The sequence below is a fragment of the Schistocerca serialis genome, chromosome 12 (genome assembly GCF_023864345.2).
Source record: "Schistocerca serialis cubense isolate TAMUIC-IGC-003099 chromosome 12, iqSchSeri2.2, whole genome shotgun sequence".
In the NCBI taxonomy this organism is placed as follows: Eukaryota; Metazoa; Arthropoda; class Insecta; order Orthoptera; family Acrididae; genus Schistocerca; species Schistocerca serialis.
The window spans coordinates 21323732-21343935 of NC_064649.1; the positions used below are offsets into that span (position 1 = coordinate 21323732).

Here is a 20204-nt window from a genome sequence, read left to right on the forward strand (position 1 = left end):
AAGCACTGTCATGGTCGGGGACGACGCTTGAACCCTATGCCCGTCCACAATAGTAACGACACTGCTAGCCACACAGAAAACGATTTAAATCCAAATAGAGGTGTTTTGCAGGACATGCTTCCTGCAACCACCATAGAAGGAAAACAAAGACAGAGGATGAGATGGTCAGATGAAGTTAACCGACACCTCATGTTCTGTTATTACCAAGCAACAAACTTAGGAACCAACACAACTGGATACAGATCACAAGTATACACAACATTTATTACCAGACACCCAGAATTAAAATTTTCAACAGAACAACGACTAGCTGATCAGATTCGTGTAATAATCAAAAATAACAGGATACCCCAGTCAGAATTAGAAAACATCAAACAACAAGTACAACAAATACTGGAACAAAATCATGTGCAATCAGAAGAAGAAGAAGAAAATACAGTAATGAAAAACATCCCAGAGTAAACAAACAAAGAACACCACACATCAATTAAACAATCAGAGGAAAACGAAATCTTAAGACAACCACCAGAACAAGCACAAATAGAACACGAAGTGACACACATGTTAGATATAGAAGAAAAATTTCAGCTGTCATACATAGAATACAAAGACACAAATACATACATAAGACCATTCTTGCGTAGACCACCAAATAACCCACAAGCCGAAACAACAATAAAAACTATCAACACAATCATACACAACCAAATAAATGAAAATACAACTATGGAAGAGTTACAACTACTGATTTATATAGGAGCACTCACTACACTAAATATACACACTAGGCAGAGATCAGAACCAACCAACACACAGAAGAAACCCACAAAACCAGCATGGCAACACAGGCTACAGATCAGAATAGAAAAACTGAGAAAAGACATTGGATAGCTAACACAATTTATAAGAAATGAAATATCAGAGAAAAACGAAAAAGGTTAGGTAAAATCTCACAACAAGAAGCGATAGAGCAATTAGATGAAAAGAAGCAGAAATTACAAGCATTGGCCAAACGACTTAGAAGATACAAAAAAAGTGAAAATAGAAGGAAACAAAACCAAACATTCAACACAAACCAAAAGAAATTTTACCAGACAATAGATAACACACACATTAAAATAGACAATCCACCAAACATAACAGACATGGAACACTTCTGGAGCAACATATGGTCAAACCCGGTACAACATAACAGACACGCACGGTGGATACAAGCAGAAACAGACTCATACAAGATGATACCACAAATGCCTGAAGTGATAATTTTGCAACATGAAGTCATCCGACCAATTAATTCTATGCACAATTGGAAAGCCCCTGGAAATGATAAAATAGCAAATTTCTGGCTAAAGAAGTTCACCTCAACACATTCACATCTAACTAAATTATTTAACAGTCACATTGCAGACCCATACACATTCCCTGATACACTTACACATGGAATAACTTATCTGAAACCTAAAGATCAAGCAGACACAGCAAACCCAGCAAAATATCGCCCCATAACATGCCTGCCAACAATATACAAAATATTAACTTCAGCCATTACACAGAAATTAATGACACATACAACACAGAACAAAATTATAAATGAAGAACAAAAAGGCTGTTGCAAAGGAACATGAGGATGTAAAGAGCAACTGATAACAGATGCAGAGGTGACATATCAAGCTAAAACTAAACATTGATTACCAAAAAGCTTTTGATAGTGTACCCCACTCATGGTTACTACAGATATTGCAAATATACAAAGTAGATCCTAAATCAATACAGTCGCTAAACATAGTAATGAAAAATTGGAAAACCACACTTAATATCCAAACAGATTCAAGTAGTATCACATCACAGCCAATACAGATTAAGCATGGAATATACCAAGGAGACTCATTAAGTCCTTTCTGGTTCTGCCTTGCTCTGAACCCACTATCCAACATGCAAAATAATACAAATTATGGATATAATATTACTGGAACATACCCACACAAAATAACACATTTGCTATACATGGATGATCTAAAACTACTGGCAGAAACAAATCAACAACTTAACCAATTACTAAAGATAACAGAAGTATTCAGCAATGATACAAATATGGCTTTTGGAACAGACAAATGTAAGAAAAATATCACAGTCAAGGGAAAACACACTAAACAAGAAGATTACATATTGGATAACCACAGCGACTGCATAGAAGCGATGGAAAAAACAGATGCCTATAAATATCTAGGATACAGACAAAAAATAGGAATAGATAATACAAATATTAAAGAAGAACTAAAAGAAAAATATAGACAAAGACTAACAAAAATACTGAAAACAGAACTGACAGCAAGAAACAAGACAAAAGCTATAAATACTTATGCTATACCAGTATTGACCTACTCATTTGGAGTAGTGAAATGCAGTAACACAGACCTAGAAGCACTCAATACACTTACACGATCACAATGCCACAAATATAGAATACATCACGTACATTCAGCAACAGAAAGATTCACTTTAAGGAGAAAGGAAGGTGGAAGGGGATTCATAGATATAAAAGACCTACATTATGGACAGGTAGACAATGTAAGAAAATTCTTTATAGAATGAGCAGAAACTAGCAAAATACACAAAGCAATCACTCATATAAATACATCGACTACACCATTGCAATTTCATACCCACTTCTACAACCCTTTAGATCACATAACATCAACAGATACGAAGAAAGTAAATTGGAAAAAGAAAACACTACATGGCAAGCACCCGTATCATCTAACACAGCCACACATAAATCAAGACGCATCCAACACATGGCTAAGAAAAGGCAATAGATACAGTGAGACGGAAGGATTCATGATTGCAATACAGGATCAAACAATAAACGCCAGATATTACAGCAAGCATATTATTAAAGATCCCAATACCACAACGGATAAATGCAGACTTTGCAAACAACAAATAGAAACAGTAGATCACATCACAAGCGGATGTACAATACCAGCAAATACAGAATACCCCAGAAGACATGACAATGTAGCAAAAATAATACATCAACAACTTACCATACAACATAAACTAATAATACAACACGTTCCCACATACAAGTATACACCACAAAATGTACTGGAGAATGATGAATACAAATTATACTGGAACAGAACGATTATAACAGATAAAAGAACACCACATAACAAACCTGACATCATACTTACCAATAAAAAGAAGAAATTAACACAACTAATCGAAATATCCATACCCAATACAACAAATATACAGAAGAAAACAGGAGAAAAAATTGAAAAATACATCCAACTGGCTGAGGAAGTCAAGGACATGTGGCATCAGGATAAAGTTGACATTATACCAATTATACTATCAGCTACAGGAGTCATACCACACAATATCCACCAGTACATCAACGCAATACAGCTACATCCAAACATATATATACAACTACAAAAATCTGTAATTATTGATACATGTTCAATGACCCGAAAGTTCCTAAATGCAATATAACATATACCGTACAGTTAAAAGGAAGTTACACTTGATCAAGGTCCGTGTCACTGTCCATTTTTGACCAGACAGAACGTCTGAGAATAGAAAGAAATAATAATAATAATAATTACTATTATTATTATTATTATTATTATATTCTATTAATATACTTGATTATTTTCATATTATTTTCTTTCTGTTATGTTCATGAACTTAGTGAACTAGAAACTTTTAGTGACAGAAATCCTAATTTCTAATTTCCTAAGATCTTTAATGTTATTCTTCATATGTTAGTATCCAATTTATTTTGAAATGGTTTCTTTTTATTGTCTTAAGGAAAAGTAATCACCACATCACTATATATTCATTTAATTCCTTTTTCCACGAGATTTTGAAACTTAGAAAGAGCACAGTTTTATAAAAAAAGAGTAAAGTTACGGAAAGCTGCAACAAAAGCGGACAAGTCGAAATTGAAATTAACAAAAAAGTGGGTTCACCATGAATCAGATTCCAAAAAACAAAAAAACTTAAACATTAAATGCTTTAACTATGAAAGGAAAAACGTTTCTGACCATTGTTGTTTTGTGTCTGGAACTTTGTTATCCATACTGACAAATATTCTTTAAGTGACATGGCTGATTTGATACTAACACCTTAAATGTTTCTTATTCCTCCTCTATGCTTTCCTATACCAAGTATCCGATTATGATTAAATTTTGACTTGTGCACACGCCCATGAAGACTTCTATGAGGATAAGAATCACCTACTACTTCATGGAGAGGGGCTGGAAAGGGGGACATGTAGAAGCTAAGTCAAGACTAATTTTTGATATATACATGCTGGCGGGCTTATAACACCGATTCTGTGGACTGCTACACGTAGTCACATTAGTTCCAATTGGTGGACCACTGTCATATGGCTTTTCACGAAGTAGTGCCATGTTTATGCGGAAACTCTGTTGATGTTTACATTCACCGGCGATGTGTTGACATGAGCTCTTGAAGGGAGGTCGGCAGCCCACCTTGGTTGTCTGTTGTGTGGGCCCTCTAACTGATTAGGGGCCGCTACAACATCCTATGATCACTCATGTTTCACTGGATGCCCAGATAGGGAAAGTTTAATTATAACCAGGCCACACAAGTAAATTTGCCTCCTTTGTAGACGTTTGGGGAAGATGCCATAATTATTACACTATACACAGCTCCGACAGGAATTTCGAGTTTTTCAAAACGGAATTAATAAGACATATTTTGTCAAGGTTTCTTCAACCTTGAAACCCATGCATATGATGAAACCATAAGTTTCATGTCCCATAGAATTTTTTTCTTGACAGGTTGGACTATTGAAAGTTGTTTAGTTCAATATTTGTCATTATTATTTATCTGCTGAAAGACATATGGAAAGGTGTAAAGCTCCACAGTCCACCACTGACAATGCTAGTATTCTGATTGAGGAAAAAAAAAAGAACACATATTCATTATCCTTCCTATTAATATGAAAAGTCAAGCTCTCTGACTGCGATTATAAAAATATTTTCGAAGCTCTCCTAGTAATTAATAAATACAATAATGCTCCTGCATGCAACAGACGACTTGCCTCATCTTGTCGCTGCAGCTGAGTGAATATTCTGCATCCAGCAACATGCTAAACTTATTCAAAAGAAATACTGTGATCCATGCAGATTACAATGCATTGTTGTATATCGGGAACCTAGAAACGACGGGGAGACTTCGTCCTGCCGTAGCCCTCAGTGGTTTGCAACCGCACAACAGGGCACAGCAGTCCACCCACTCAACCGCCGCCCCACACCGAACGCAGGGTTAATGTGCGGTTCGCCCCCAGTGAACACCCCCCTCCAGCCTGGGGACGTCTCGTAGTAGACGAGTGTAATCCCAAATATTTGCGTCGTGAAGTAATGATGATGTATGCGTACGAGAAGACAGTGTTTCCGCAGCAATCGCCGACATAGTGTAACTGAGGCAGAATAAGGGGAACCAGCCCGCATTTGCCGAGGCAGATGGAAAACCGCCTTAAAAACCATCCACAGGCTTGCCGGCACACCGGACCTCCATACTAATCCGCTGAGATGATTCGTGCTGGGGACCGGCAAGCCTTCTCGCTCGGGAAGCAGCGCGTTAGACAGCGCGGCTACCCGGGCGGATTACGATGCACAGTCACAAAACTACTGATGCAACTACTGCTAGTTTTGTTTAAAGAAAAATTAAATGATCAGGAGGAGTTTGGTCAAAAAACCTTAAGCGGCATAAAGAAAATGAAAGGAACAATAAAAACTTTTAATTTACTATATTCTGAAGATTAACGACCGACACACTGACAAACTTTACTAAGACTTTCCTGTACCTTGGATAGTTTGATTAGCAAAAACTTTAATTATTTCACAATGCCTTTAATCAATAAACACATATCTGGTCACAATGACGATACACATATTAGTTTCAATCTATACATCTACGAACCTCGCAAAATCCTTCCAGTGCGCAAGCAAGCAACAACTACGTGCAGCAAAAAGGCAAATTACCAAAAATCCTCAGTTAACACCAAAGTCTCCTCCGGCGTTACTAGCACGGTCAGGGCAGGCTGCAACCTCATCTGTAGTTTGGCTCCTTTCACCGCACCCTGAGTCCTACCACTTCCCACTCCGCTCGACAACTGTTCGCTCGCTGCCACTGGCGATAATAATATCTCAATTCAGAGTTCGTCTGTGCACACCACAGCAGAATCAGTGGCTCACTTTCCAAAGAAATATTAACGGCCAACTTTCACTATCGCCGATTTTATTGTTGTATGTATACATTTATTGTCAAGTTGCAATTACTGACCGTTCTACGATGTATACTTACCGTTTTACAGCGCAGTTGTTACACTCATCTGCTTCCCCTATGCAGGTTTTACACTGAAGAGCCAAAGAAACTGTGGAGAAGGTGACGGAAAGTTTCGTACACGGTCCAAAACAATCAACGGTCAACATAAAACATGAAACGTCCCCTTAGAAAAATTAATGAATTACTGTGCTGTAAATCCCTTAAATTATTTGATTTTCAAACAGCTCAGTAAAACTGAACGTATTCAGACATTTCTCTCTTTACTTATTCTGATCATCACTAAACACACAATACTTTTAGCGCAACGCAATCTGACTTTCAATAATCCCTACAAAAGAATGGCCCTGACTAACAATAACCTATACCTTTCATGAATCACTTGCCTCACAAAACTCTTCGTTACTCGAACTACTGCAATACAGCGAGTGCCAATACTGGCAGCTGAATAAAAGATTCAAACTACTGAAGGCACTAACTACTGATAGGCATAGTTAGCAACTGAAAGATTTTGATAGAGAACAAACAATGAATTTACCTTAATAGTGTTCAAAAGTCATAATATATGTATCAGTTCATGACATCCAGTCTTACAAATTTACTATCTCTGATGGACACACGTCCAGATCATCCGCTCTCAAAACTCTGTCATCTCTCTCTCCACATCCACCACTGCTGACGGCTCACTTCCAACTGCGTAACACTACGCGCTGTTCACATCCAACTGCCCAACACTACAATAGCGAATATTCCAACAGTGCCAACCAGCCACAGACTGCACACAGACACAGCCAGTAATTTTCATACAGAGCGCTACGTGGCGTTACCAACATAAAATCCTAAACAGCCTACTTACAAACACTATAGTGTTTAAAATTAGTTGCGATTTTTGACAGGTCAGTACGGGGCGAATGGTGGGAGGCGCAGATGCTGGCGTGCGCAAAACGCCGAACCTCCTAAGCTCGCTTCACTGCGTGAACAGGAAATCGCGAAAACCCAACTATTTGGTAATAAACTTGGATTCTCGCACATTTTATAGCTTCATTCGTGAGCTTCATAGTGAACTGACTATCATTTCGTTAATGCTCATAACTATTGTGATATTTCTGGTAAACTACTGAGCGAAAGTTTACACTGAAAAACATTGATCGCTGTGAACTTGCTTTTGGTGCGTGTTACGGCCTACGCAACTGCATATAAAATTTAGATAACGTATTGAATTAATAAAATTTTCTCGGGCTTCCAGCCGCGTCAGGCGGTTAAAATCCCACGAGCTTTCGACCGAGCTCTCCTCAGTCATTGCCGCGAATCCATGCATTCATGCGTAACGTATTGAATTATTCTTTAAACTTGGAAGGATATCGCTATCGGTCTCCAATGTTGAGAAAATGGAATGTATGTAAAGCGGTCCGTCACGAAAGCCACTGAATATGCCAGAATGAAATAGTCACAAATACATCGTACGTCATAAACGGTATCAGATACGGAAACGAGTTTTAGGCAAATGATAACAGGCAAAGAGTAGAGTATTTTCCCATATGAGTGACAAGGAAACTTCCGTATCTGGCGCGATATTCAAGCAACTACAGTTTTTTTGGCTGAAGTAATGTAACATTCAAGAACCACCAATAGCTGCTGAAAAGAGATTTGCTGAGGGTTTTGCAACAATAGAAGTGAAGGACTTACACTTCTATTTTTATACAGTGTGTGGGCCTTCCCGTAACTATTGAGCTGCCTTTCCCTCAGTTGTCAGTTTAATAATAAACTGTTTTAGGAGTCTGTCACAGTTTCAACTGCATTAGAATGTTAGCGAGATGAATGTTTCTAAGCTCTGCTGTTTTTAGGCAAGGCACAAGAGAAGTTCGTATTACTCGAAACTCGTCACAGTCCTTCACGAATACACATCTCTTCAGCTATGTTCTGGGTATGGCTGTGGTGTAGCATTTGCAGTGGCTTCTTTTGCCAGCGTTTCAACCTCGGTGACCGTAAATTACTTCATGTTTTTTGCCAAATTACTGTTCTCCTAGACCCATAGATTCTCTGTCGGATTTAAGTGAGTACGATCAGGAGTAAACCTGATCAAACTATGCCCTTTAGCGTCAGCCAGTTGGTCGCCATGGTAGCGTAAAGTTTTTAGCCTCTGCCGAAGTTTCATTATCTCCGCCTTGGACAATCTAGGTTCACCTTTATTCCATGGAACATTTTTTCGTGCCCAGAGCAAAATATCCGCTTTCCTCCATGCATTGTTGGACGTTTATCCATCACAACAGAGACGTATGTCGCATTGTCCACTACTATTGTCGAATTCGAAGGAATATTCTGAAGCACATTATCTTCACAGCCAGTGAAGGTGCTCTTGGACGATCACTTTCATTGCAAATTTTGTGTTCGGACGTGCTGCACTGTTATTATTGTAGTGCGTTTAAAATAAGTTGCGATTTTTGACAGTTCGGTACGATGCGAGTGGAGGAAAGCGTAGTTGCCATCGTGTGCTGGGCGCGTCAGCAGCTCGCTTGACTCACAACGTACTGCGATCTTTCTCAAACGCGTTTTAACCCTCCGTTACTCGTGCGAAAATTCGTGACATGGTCACTCGCGCGGATGGCTCGTGTCATCCACAAAGCAAGCGGTCTATTTGTACACTTTGAACGGTCTTTATGACTTGTTTTATGATTTTTTTATTGAATCTAACATTTAATACTTGTACACAGTATAATATATTCTAACGTTTGAAACAGTTTGACCATTCGAAGAACAATATCTTCAACTTAATTATTGGCATTACATGGTCCCTACTGTTGCTTACCGACGCACGGTTCTAAATTCAAAGTGTAAGCTGTTTTTACATCAACCAAAGAAAACACTTTTAACCCACACTTTGCTGGTTTGCTAGGAATATATTGCCTGTACGGGCAGTTTCCTCTAAATGCCAAAAGCTGTTCGTCGCCAGTAAGATATTCACTAGGTGAAAAATATTTTTGGCAATTGTTCGTGAATGGTTCAAGTACCTCTCTGATAGCTCTGATAGCAGCCAACTTGTCAATCTCTCTGCGAACACCTGTATCACGGATGTTATCAAACCTCAGACATCTAAACAGAAACCTGAATCGGTTGATTCAAGTCCGTTTCCCTTTGAGTTATCCCACAATTTCGATATACTCTTCCTAGAACATCTCATAGATCCACATAGATATAACAAACCAATGAAAGCTCTGATCTCTATCGCGTCTGTTTCTTTAGCGTCCCTTTCCCTAGAGAGGTTACCACGAACTTAATTGATTTATATACTAGTGCATGTTGCGATAGTGCTTATTATGTTTTCATTCAAGAACAAATTCAGAATTTCTATTTCTGTCTTTTTTATACGAGCTTCATTTTTTTGTCCAGGCAAATGCGTAATAGAATTACAAGATCTGCTTCTAACACTGGTAGGATATTTATTTTTCCTCCGTTTAGTCATTCCATCTTTCCCTAAAAAATACATCCTCTTGAGTTACTTCTTCCTGTGATTCATATTCATCATTTTCTGATACTTCTCGTTCTGTTCCTGAATCATGACCGCTTTCACGAACACAGTCCTCAGTCCCTGAATCAGTGCACTGTGAGCATCTCCATCACTCAGCTCATTGAACCATTCCAGCCATACATTAGAATCTCTACTAAACTCTGTCCGAGGTTTTTTGTCTTTGACATTTCTTCCACAATTTAAAAATAAAGAGAATACTAGGTAACATGGAAGGTAACTGCAATCAGTTTCAATACGTCTAAATTTACGCACACGAAAGATCGCTTGAATCTAGGAAAGCAATAAAGTTATACAGACTTACTTTGTTTCAGATTGTGGCAGCCGAGCTTGCACGGATGCCAAGTGTCCTCCAGACTATAATCATGTTTCATAAACAATGTACCTTTCGTAAGTGAAAGACAACAATGATTGGAACTAACAGCAGGAGAGTTAACAGAAAGGTACTGAAAATGGTGCGAACCCAATCCAGCCCTATCAGACAAAATTGAGCGGGAAGTCATGTGGATTACGAGTGTCATCCGCGCGAACAAAGGAGGGTTGAAGAAGTCAATGGGTAATAAACTCTCATTCCCGCACAGCTTAAGGCTTAATTAGCCAGCTTCATGATGAAACGCCTATCGTTTCCTTAATGACCATAGTTATTGTGATATTTCATTAGTAGGTGGCATCTACTGCTAGAAATCCTTAGTTTGCAGTGAAAAATAGGTGTCGCTATAAATTTGTGTTTCGTGCTGCGTATTAAATGCAGATAATATATTGAATCATTCTTTAAACTTGGAGCGACATCACTGTCTCCAATCTCGAGAAAATGCAATGCATGTAAAGCGCTCCGTCACGAAATTGTGGATCAGTGAAAACAAAAAATTTGATTGAAATATTCATAAATTCCTCGTACTTCATAAAAAGTCTGAGATATCGAAACACGATTTTGGCAAAGATAGCGCGCAAACACGAGAGTGTTTTGCCATAAAATTAATACGCGAAACATCCGTATCTACTCTTATATTCAAGTACTACAGATTTTTTAATGAAATAATATAATTATTAAGGGCCATCGATAGCTGGTGAAACGAGAACTGCTGTGGGTTTTGTGACAGTATAAATGAAGAAGTTACATGTTTTTTTTTATACTAAGAATAGGCCACTTCATGAACTATTGATCTGAATCGCACTCAGTTGTTATTTTAATAATACATTATTTCACGATTCTGTCGCAATTTTAACTGCATTACAATGTTACAGAGATGAATTTTTCGAAGCTCTGATGTGGTTCGACAAAATAAGCATATCTACATCTATATCTACGTGATTTCCCTGCTATTCACAATAAAGTGTCTGGCAGAGGGTTCGATGAACCACCTTCAAGCTGTCTCTCTACCGTTCCACTCTCGAACGGCACACGGGAAAAACGAGCACTTAAATTTTTCTGTGCGAGCCCTGATTTCTGTTATTTTATCGTGATGATCATATCCCCCTATGTAGGTGGGTGGCAGCAGAATGTTTTCCCAATCGGAGGAGGAAACTGGTGATTGAAATTTCATGAGAAGATCCCGTCGCAACGAAAAACGCCTTTGTTTTTAATGATTGCCACTCCAGTTGACGTATCATGCCTGTGACACTATCTCCCCTATTTCCCGATAATACAAAACGAGCTGCCCTTCTTTGTACTTTTTCGGTGGCATCCGTCAGTCCCACCTGATGCGGATCTCACACCGCACAGCAATGCTCCAGAATAGGGCGGACATGCGAGGTGTAAGCAGTCTCTTTAGTAGACCTGTTGCACCTTCCAAGTGTTCTGCCAATGAATCGCAGTCTTTGCTTTGCTCTACCAACAATATTATCTATGTGATCATTCCAATTTAGGTTATTTGTAATTGTAATCCCTAAGTATTTAGTTGAACTTACAGCCTTCAGATTTATGTGACTTATCGCGTAATCGAAATTTAGCTGATTTCATTTAGTACCGGTACTCATGTGCATAACTTCACACTTTTCCTTATTCAGGGTCAATTGCCACTTTTCGTACCACACAGATATCTAATCCAAATCATTTTGCAAGTCGTTTTGATCATCTGATGACTTTATTAGATGGTAAATGACAGCATCATCTGCAAACAATCTAAGACGACTACTCAGATTGTCTCCTAAGTCGTTAACATAGATCAGGCACAATAGAGAGTCTATAACACTTCTTTGGGGAATGCCGGATATTACTTCTGTTTTACTCTATGACTTCCCGTCTATTACTATGAACTGTGACCTTTCTGACAGGAAATCACGAATCCAGTCAGTCGCACAACTGAGGCGATACTCCGTAGGCACGCAGTTTGGTTAGAAGACGCTTGTGAGGAACGGTGTCGAAAGCCTTCTGGAAATCTAAAAATATGGAATCAATTTGACATCCCCTGTCGATAGCAGTTATTACTTCATGAGTATAAAGAGTTAGTTGTGTTTCAAAAGAACGATATTTTCTGAAACCGTGCTGCCTTTGTGTCAAGTAATCGTTTTCTTCGAGGTACTTCTTTATGTTCGAATACAGGCAACAACACAAGCTATGTATTCTTCAAAACTTGTTGCAGTCCTTCATGAATCAGTGTCTCCTCAACTATCTTCTTGGTATGGCTAACAACTCAAAATCAGTCCTGTCGTGTAACATTTTCAGTGCTTCTATCGTCAGCATTCCAACCGCAGTGAGTATAAACTTCTTGCTGTTTTTTGTCCCATTACTTTTCACCTAGGCTCATATATCCTCAGTCGAATTTAAAGGAGCATAGTATGGAGGAAGCGTGATTAAACTATGCTCTTTATCGTTACCCTGTTCGTCTACCTGTACAGCAGTAAAAGTTCCATTAACTTCGCCCTGTACATGTTAGGTTCAACTTTTTCTCGAGGAACATTTCTTTTCAAAATATGCACATTCGTCCACTGCGTTTTTGGAGCTTTATGCATTACAACAGAGTGGTGCGGCATTTCGTCCATTACTACTGACGAATTCCGAGGGATGTTTTGCAGCAAAACGTTATCTTCCCAGCCGGTGAATCTTGGATGCCATTTTTATTGCAAAACACGTGTTCAAATGTACTGCACTCGTGAAACACTTGTTCACAAAAGCTGACGACTACAGAACACTTTAATGCCACAACATACGACTTTACTACGGAGCTGACAAGCGTTGATGCAACTAACGCGTGACACCACACGTACTGTTCATTCATGGCGTGGTAGCAGGGGCACTTTACCAGCAGAAACACAGTCGGCGTGGTAACGAAGGCCAGCTCGCCATTGGTGTTACCTGGGCAAAGGCGTTTCGATTAGATTAGATTATTCCTTGTTCCATAGATCATGAATATGACACTTCGTTATGATGTGGAACATACCAGCTTAATAGAAGGTTGAAACGTTCCCTTTGAACAATTATACACGACTGTCCTTAAACTGATACACAATATTTTTTTTTTTTACCGCAACGCAATCTGACTTTCAAAAATCCCTACAAAAGAATGGCCCTGACTAACATTAAACTATACCTTTCACAAATCACTTACCTCACAAAAATCTTCGCTGCTCAAGCTACTGCAATACAGCGAGTGCCACTACTGCCAGCTAAATAAAAGATTCAAACTACGGAAGGCACTAACTACTGATAGGGATAGTTAGCAAATGAAAGATATTAATACAGAACAAACAATGTATTTACCTTGGTATCATCATATATAAATATAGCAGTTCATGACAAATTTCAAAACTCCGCCATCTCTCTCCCCACATCCACCACTGCTGGCGGGTCACCTCCAACTGCGCAGCGCTACGCGCTGTTCACATCCAGCTGCCACTGCCCAACACTACAATGGCAGACAACAATGCAAACTACCCACAGACTGCACACAGCACAGCCAGTGATTTTTCATACAGAGGTGGCGTTACCAATAAAAAAAACCTAAACAGCCTACTTACATAGCCCCCATGCTCCCCACAAAAAATTTTACAAATTGGATTGGGCAGTGGCCAATACAGATTTGAAAAAAAATTTTCATAATTACAATAACAAAGAAATCAAATGCACACACTTATTGATACAATGTTGGTCAAAAGCTAAAATTTTCTCACAGTCCATAAAGAGAGTCCTAATCGTTCATCACAGTAAAATATCAGTGTTTTTCTCAAAGTCTGAGCAGTAAAATAAAATGCTCATGGAAGTAGTGGATTTCCATGCAGTCTTGAGGAAGTAGTGTCCTTCCAACGGAAAGACAGTACTGACTCTCGACATGCAGACAAGTAATGGGTCACAACAGAGCAAACCCACAGCAGAATCATTCGAAGTTTTGAAGAATATTGGTAGGTAGGTCATCACAGAGCAGACCCACTGTAAGTTCTGGTAGAGATTACGGTATTGGTGGGCCACCAGAGGCGCAGACCCACTGCAGTCCTTGCAGAAATAATGGTACTGGTGAGTCAGCAAAGGTGTAGACCCACTGTAGTCCTAGTAGAAATAATGGTATTGGTGGGCCATCAAAGATGCAGACCCACTGTAGTCCTTGTAGAGATAATGGTATTGGTGGGCCACCAGAGGTGCAGACCCACTGTAGTCCTTGTAGAAATATCCAGCAGCCATCTGTTGCGATTGTGCAGGTGCACATTCACCATCGAAGAGTCTTGCAGAGAACATAGCAAGTCCATAAACCACCACTTGTGAACTCACAAAGTTTTTGGAATTGTCCTTAGAACCAGCAATGCTTTTATCCAGTCCCTTGCTGAATTAGTAACACACGTGCAAACACTAACAGTCCCAACTTCTCACATATTGTCCATAAACTATGACCAACAGAAACGTGTGCAGTGAAATGTAACTCACAAGTTACTTAATTTGATGAACTGGTGTCAAGTACAATTTTATAACATGAGAATACAATTACAAAGATACAGAAAACATCATTGAAACATAATAATACAGATAACATTTGTAGATAATAGGGGCTTTACAAAAGAATAGAAATAAACATATACATCAATGTTACAGGAATTATGACATGAGTACATACATAAAAGATCGGAATAACTTTCGAAACATCAACTTCACACATGAGCATTAACACAAAACAGAATAAATAATGTCTAACATCTTTACAAAGTAAATAACATATTATTAATGCCAATTATATTCGAGGATAACAGTATTCCTCATCATAGTGAATGTAGCTTAGTATTAGAAAAATTCTACAATGTAAGTCTTATCAGATAAACATATAAATACAGGAAAAACATAAATACCCAAGGGTACACAAACATATAGCGGAATAATACAAGGAAAGGACAGGGTTTGTTTTACTGCAGTATTTTGCAAACAAAACTTTCTTTACTTCTCGGAGATCTCCCTTCGTTCTTCATTATTTCCAAAAGTCCTATCTATACCTGCTTTCTGTACTTTTCTCGTATAGCCTCTCAGTGCATTTCTTCAAATTCATCGCAACTCATTCTCATATAGGCTACCCCCTCTTAAGCTAACTTAAATCTACTGAGCTCAGATGCTAAACTAAGGGACGAGGCAATGCAGCATCACATAAAACAATTAATATAAACAGCAATGAAAAAAATGGAAAATCGCAAAGCAAGCTACACTAAATCTAAATTACCAAGCAATTCAACATTACAACTAATATGAGGCAATGCGCAGCAAACAAAAAAATAAATCTGGCTTAGCAGAGTAACACAAATTAAAGTTCAGTAGCACTATGCCTGGCAAACAGCAGCTTATATCTAAACATGACATAGCTCAAGCAGAAAAAATAGTACACTAAAGATAACAATGCAGATAAGGGAAATGTATAATCACATCTTAATGTCTAAGTAATTAAAGTGGTGCACCACAACAACTGATTGTAAAAAGAAATATTACCATGTACTTGAAAAGAAAATTATGTGTTACTGTTACTAGTTCCTTCTTATTGTTCTTTCCTTTCCAAGTGCTCCTTTTTTAAAGAATGTGGATCATAAAATAATTATTTAATAGATCTGTTGACAGAAAGTGTTCACATTAGCAAATGCATTTCATTTTATAAAAGCAATGCTGCAACACAGCTGGAAACCAGATATCAAATGAAATAAGCAACTATGAAAAGCAAAGCATAAAAATATTATTCAGTAGTCATGTGACATTTCATAAGCTAGTAGAAATTCTCTCAACTCTCATAGAAAGACGCTTGTCATAATCAGGTGTGCAGATGTAAAAATATTTCTTGTCATTTTATTAGGCATTTCAGTAAATATCATAAATTACGAGCTCCACAGTATGCTTTCAACAAGGAAATGTCAGTAGCACGGACAATGGCCTCCCCTTTTTTTTTTCTACCTGTACCGCTGAAAGGCTAATGGCTTTTTTTTTTTTTTTTTTCGGGCGGCTGTCGCCCAGGTGGGTGCCCGCGACGCATTACGTGCAGGTGGTCACTTAACTTTCTTACGGAAATATTTACGACAGCAGTTTCCGCTACAGTGACAGTCTCATATAAAAATATTTCACAGGTCAAGAATTTGCGTTACAAATCTGTAGAAACAAAATCTTACAGCATAATACACATCGTCATCGTAAAAATATCGTAACATCTCGGTCAATTCTCAAAATCGTCGTAGCTTCCTCCAGTAATTTCAAAACCTAAAAAAATATTCTCTGCTCATTTCAATAGTGTCATCTACCTCAAACGTACTTTAAAATCATGCTCCCTTACCAAATACATCGTTCAAAGCTCTCATAGTATCACAATGGTTCCGAAAAAATATGAAGAGTTCACACAGTACAGACAAAATACAATTTCGTAAGTGTGAAGTTATCCAACGGTGTAATTACGTAAACATGTGTCACTGACGTAGTAAAAAACATGTTTATCTCTCAGTTAAATGATCAGATAGCTGTGTAATTTGTGTGTTAGAGAAATATGGTACTGATGTGTAAAGTTGTATAAGCAAATACCATATTAGCTAGGGTTCCTTGTGGTTGCCACACACATGGTACACAAAGTAGGCGTATACCCCCCTGAGGATTAATGTAATTATACCCTCAGGTGTTACAGATTACAGCAATGGAATGAAATGTATCACGGAAAACTTTCTTTGTAATTCAAAAATCTTCAAAAATAAATGTTTTAAGTACAAAATTAATCACTCAAATACGTGTACTGTAGCGCTAAATGTGCGTCTTGTTGCAACATAATCTCTGTGGAAGTGTCGTAGTTATCGTCCTCCGAAAGCTAAGTTCTGCTGAAGTCAATGTACTTACCTCATGATAAACAAAAGTGAAATGCTTTGCGTATAAATGTCTTAGTTATTACGCTTATTGCCGTGATGAGGAAAGTACTGTGCTGTAACGTATTGTTGTGCTACGGAAAAGGCAGTCTCATTGTAGCTATACCACAAAAGTTACTACTAAAACCTGTTTTACTTTCCAGAATAAAACAGAAAACTGTGCAGATATAAAACAGAAACACTGCAAAAGCAACATTGTAAATTGTCACTCATTAGTAGCGTCGTGATAAAATCGTGTAGCTGTCACATAAACTAACCACTGTGCCATCTGGTATCTCACTGAAAGTACTTTAAATCCAGAATATATTTTCAAGTAAACCAAAATGTTGCATTAAAATCTCATTAGCAGTACTGGTAAATGTTCTAAGTATGTAAGCCTTATAGTCGTTACGTAATCGTGCAACTAACAAGCAAGAATGTACAAATACAACACTGTGTCGTCTGTTCACTATAACAATGCAATCGTAATTTCTGTTTAAAAATGTTCCCTAGGTTCTAGACTGGATATTTAACTTCAAACATAGTTGTATGTTAACAGTTTCTTAAGTCTGACACAGCATACTAGTAATGTAAAGTGAAAAGTTATATGGCAAAGACAAAGTTAAAAAGCAGATTATCTTTCAATAAACGGTTTTACATGTGAAATGTGGTGTAAACCTTTACTCTTCCTAGTACGCAGAGTTTCAACTTCAACGCAATTATCATGTGGTATACGTCGGATTCTGTAAGGTCCATTGTAAACTAGAAAGAATTTGTGACTCAAGTGTTTCTTCTTATGTGACAATGAATGAGCTTTAATGAGAACTTTCTGACCAATATACAATTTCTTTGCATTTGCTTTACCGTGTAGGTTTCTCCTTTTGTCTGCTGCAGATTTTATATTTTTAAGAGCCAAATCAATTATGTCTTTGTGTCGAAGTTTACATGTATTTGGGAAAGGTACATTCATTTCAGCTACACACATTTTGGTCCACGAAAGTGTTATCATATTCTTCTTGAGAGTCGTCGCAATGATTATTCTTTGTCTGTAAGGGATGGGGATACTGTTAAGCACTATCGAATAAGGCAACTTGATGAGGGAGGCTTCTTCATCGCTCGTCGCACAGCATTCTGTACTCTGCAAGAGCTTGTAGAACACTACAGCAAGGATGCAGATGGACTGTGTGTGAACCTTAGGAAACCATGCATTCAGGTGGAGAAGCCAGTTACTGGTGGTCTGTCCCATAGCACGCGAGACCAGTGGGAGATAGACCGCTCGTCCCTCAAGTTCGTCCGCAAGTTAGGTCACGGCCAGTTTGGTGAGGTCTGGGAGGGCTTGTGGAACAACACTACCCCTGTAGCCATAAAAACCCTTAAGCCAGGAACCATGGATGGGCAAGATTTTATGGCGGAAGCTCATATTATGAAGAAGCTAAGACACAATAAATTAATTCAGCTCTATGCAGTGTGCACATTAGAGGAACCCATATATATTGTCACTGAACTTATGAAGAATGGAAGTTTGCTAGAATATTTGCAAGGGAAGGGACGCTCTCTGAAGTTGCCACAGCTGATAGATATGGCTGCACAAATAGCAGCAGGAATGGCATACTTGGAATCACAGAACTACATCCATAGGGATTTGGCGGCACGAAATGTTCTGGTTGGTGATGGAAACATCGTTAAAATAGCTGATTTTGGTTTGGCGAGACTCATAAAGGAGGATGAGTATGAAGCTCGTGTTGGTGCCAGGTTTCCAATTAAATGGACTGCTCCAGAAGCTGCCAATTACAGCAAGTTTTCTATAAAGTCTGATGTCTGGTCATTCGGTATACTTCTCACTGAGTTAGTCACCTATGGTCGTATCCCATATCCAGGTATGACAAATGCAGAAGTTCTTCATCAAGTAGAACATGGGTATCGAATGCCGTGTCCTCCTGGTTGCCCAAATAGCCTGTGTGAGATAATGTTGGAATGCTGGCATAAGGATCCAATGAAACGCCCTACATTTGAAACGTTGCAGTGGAAACTGGAAGACTTCTTTACAATGGAAGGTTCAGAGTACAAGGAAGCTTCGGCATACTGAGAATGCGCCCACCTCCCGGAATGGCCACTGCACACTCTGCTCTTAAACTTAGTATTCTGGTCATCACTAAATGTGAAATATATTTCGTTAAAAGTACCTTTCAATTGGCATGAAATGTGGAGCATAGAACTTTACGGTGTAAACCGTTATCTGCTGCAAAAAGTAAATGTAGGCTCCTCAGCTGACTTGCAGTATTAAACCTACAAAAGTGAGTGCAGTACAGTCAGGCAGTACCAGCTGAAGTGTCAGAGTATTCAGGAGCAAAAAAGTTATTTGTTCACAGCCAAACATATTGAATAGTGGAGTATTTATTTACTTAAGCACACACACTTCATGAAAGACTGCCTAATATATAGCTTTTATGTATTTTTCTCGTGTCTGCAACAACCTTGTTTTGTGTCGCTTCCTCTGGAAAATTATCAAGTTCTCATGTTTTGATTTAAACATTGTGACTTGATTCTATGGTGGGAATGTTGCTTGATTAAATAGTGCTGAAGTGAAAAATGAAAACAGTTCCATTAACAAGCATTCCCTCACTCATTATTTTAGATGTTACTTGGAATTGTGAATAGAATGAATTGAATGGCTCTGAGCACTATGGGACTTAACATCTATGGTCATCAGTCCCCTAGAACTTAGAACTACTTAACCTAACTAACCTAAGGACAGCACACAACACCCAGCCATCACGAGGCAGAGAAAATCCCTGACCCCGCCGGGAATCGAACCCGGGAACCCGGGCGTGGGAAGCGAGAACGCTACCGCACGACCACGAGATGCGGGCTGTGAATAGATAAAATGTAAAAAAATATCATGTCATATTTAGATAGTACATATGTTTGAAATGCTCATACTCCTATATTGTTAAGGATGTGTAATTATGCAATGTAAATATTATTTTTATAAACTAGTTGCCCATCTTTAGGGCTTATAGAACTGAGACATTATTTCTTTAATTTTTTATAAGCCACAGAACTTACTTGTGGAAGCCTAATC

General features: G+C 38.5%; 1 protein-coding gene across 1 annotated transcript; it reads left to right on the top strand.

Annotated features, from left to right (window-relative positions):
• Positions 1–8239: 8239 nt before the first annotated feature.
• LOC126428358 (tyrosine-protein kinase Src42A-like) lies at positions 8240–19242 on the top strand. The gene is made up of 2 exons (XM_050090289.1): positions 8240–8248; positions 18144–19242. Exons 1-2 carry the CDS (start codon positions 8240–8242, stop codon positions 19206–19208), a joined length of 1074 nt encoding a protein of 357 aa, XP_049946246.1. The 3' UTR covers positions 19209–19242.
• The last annotated feature ends 962 nt before the right edge of the window (positions 19243–20204 follow it).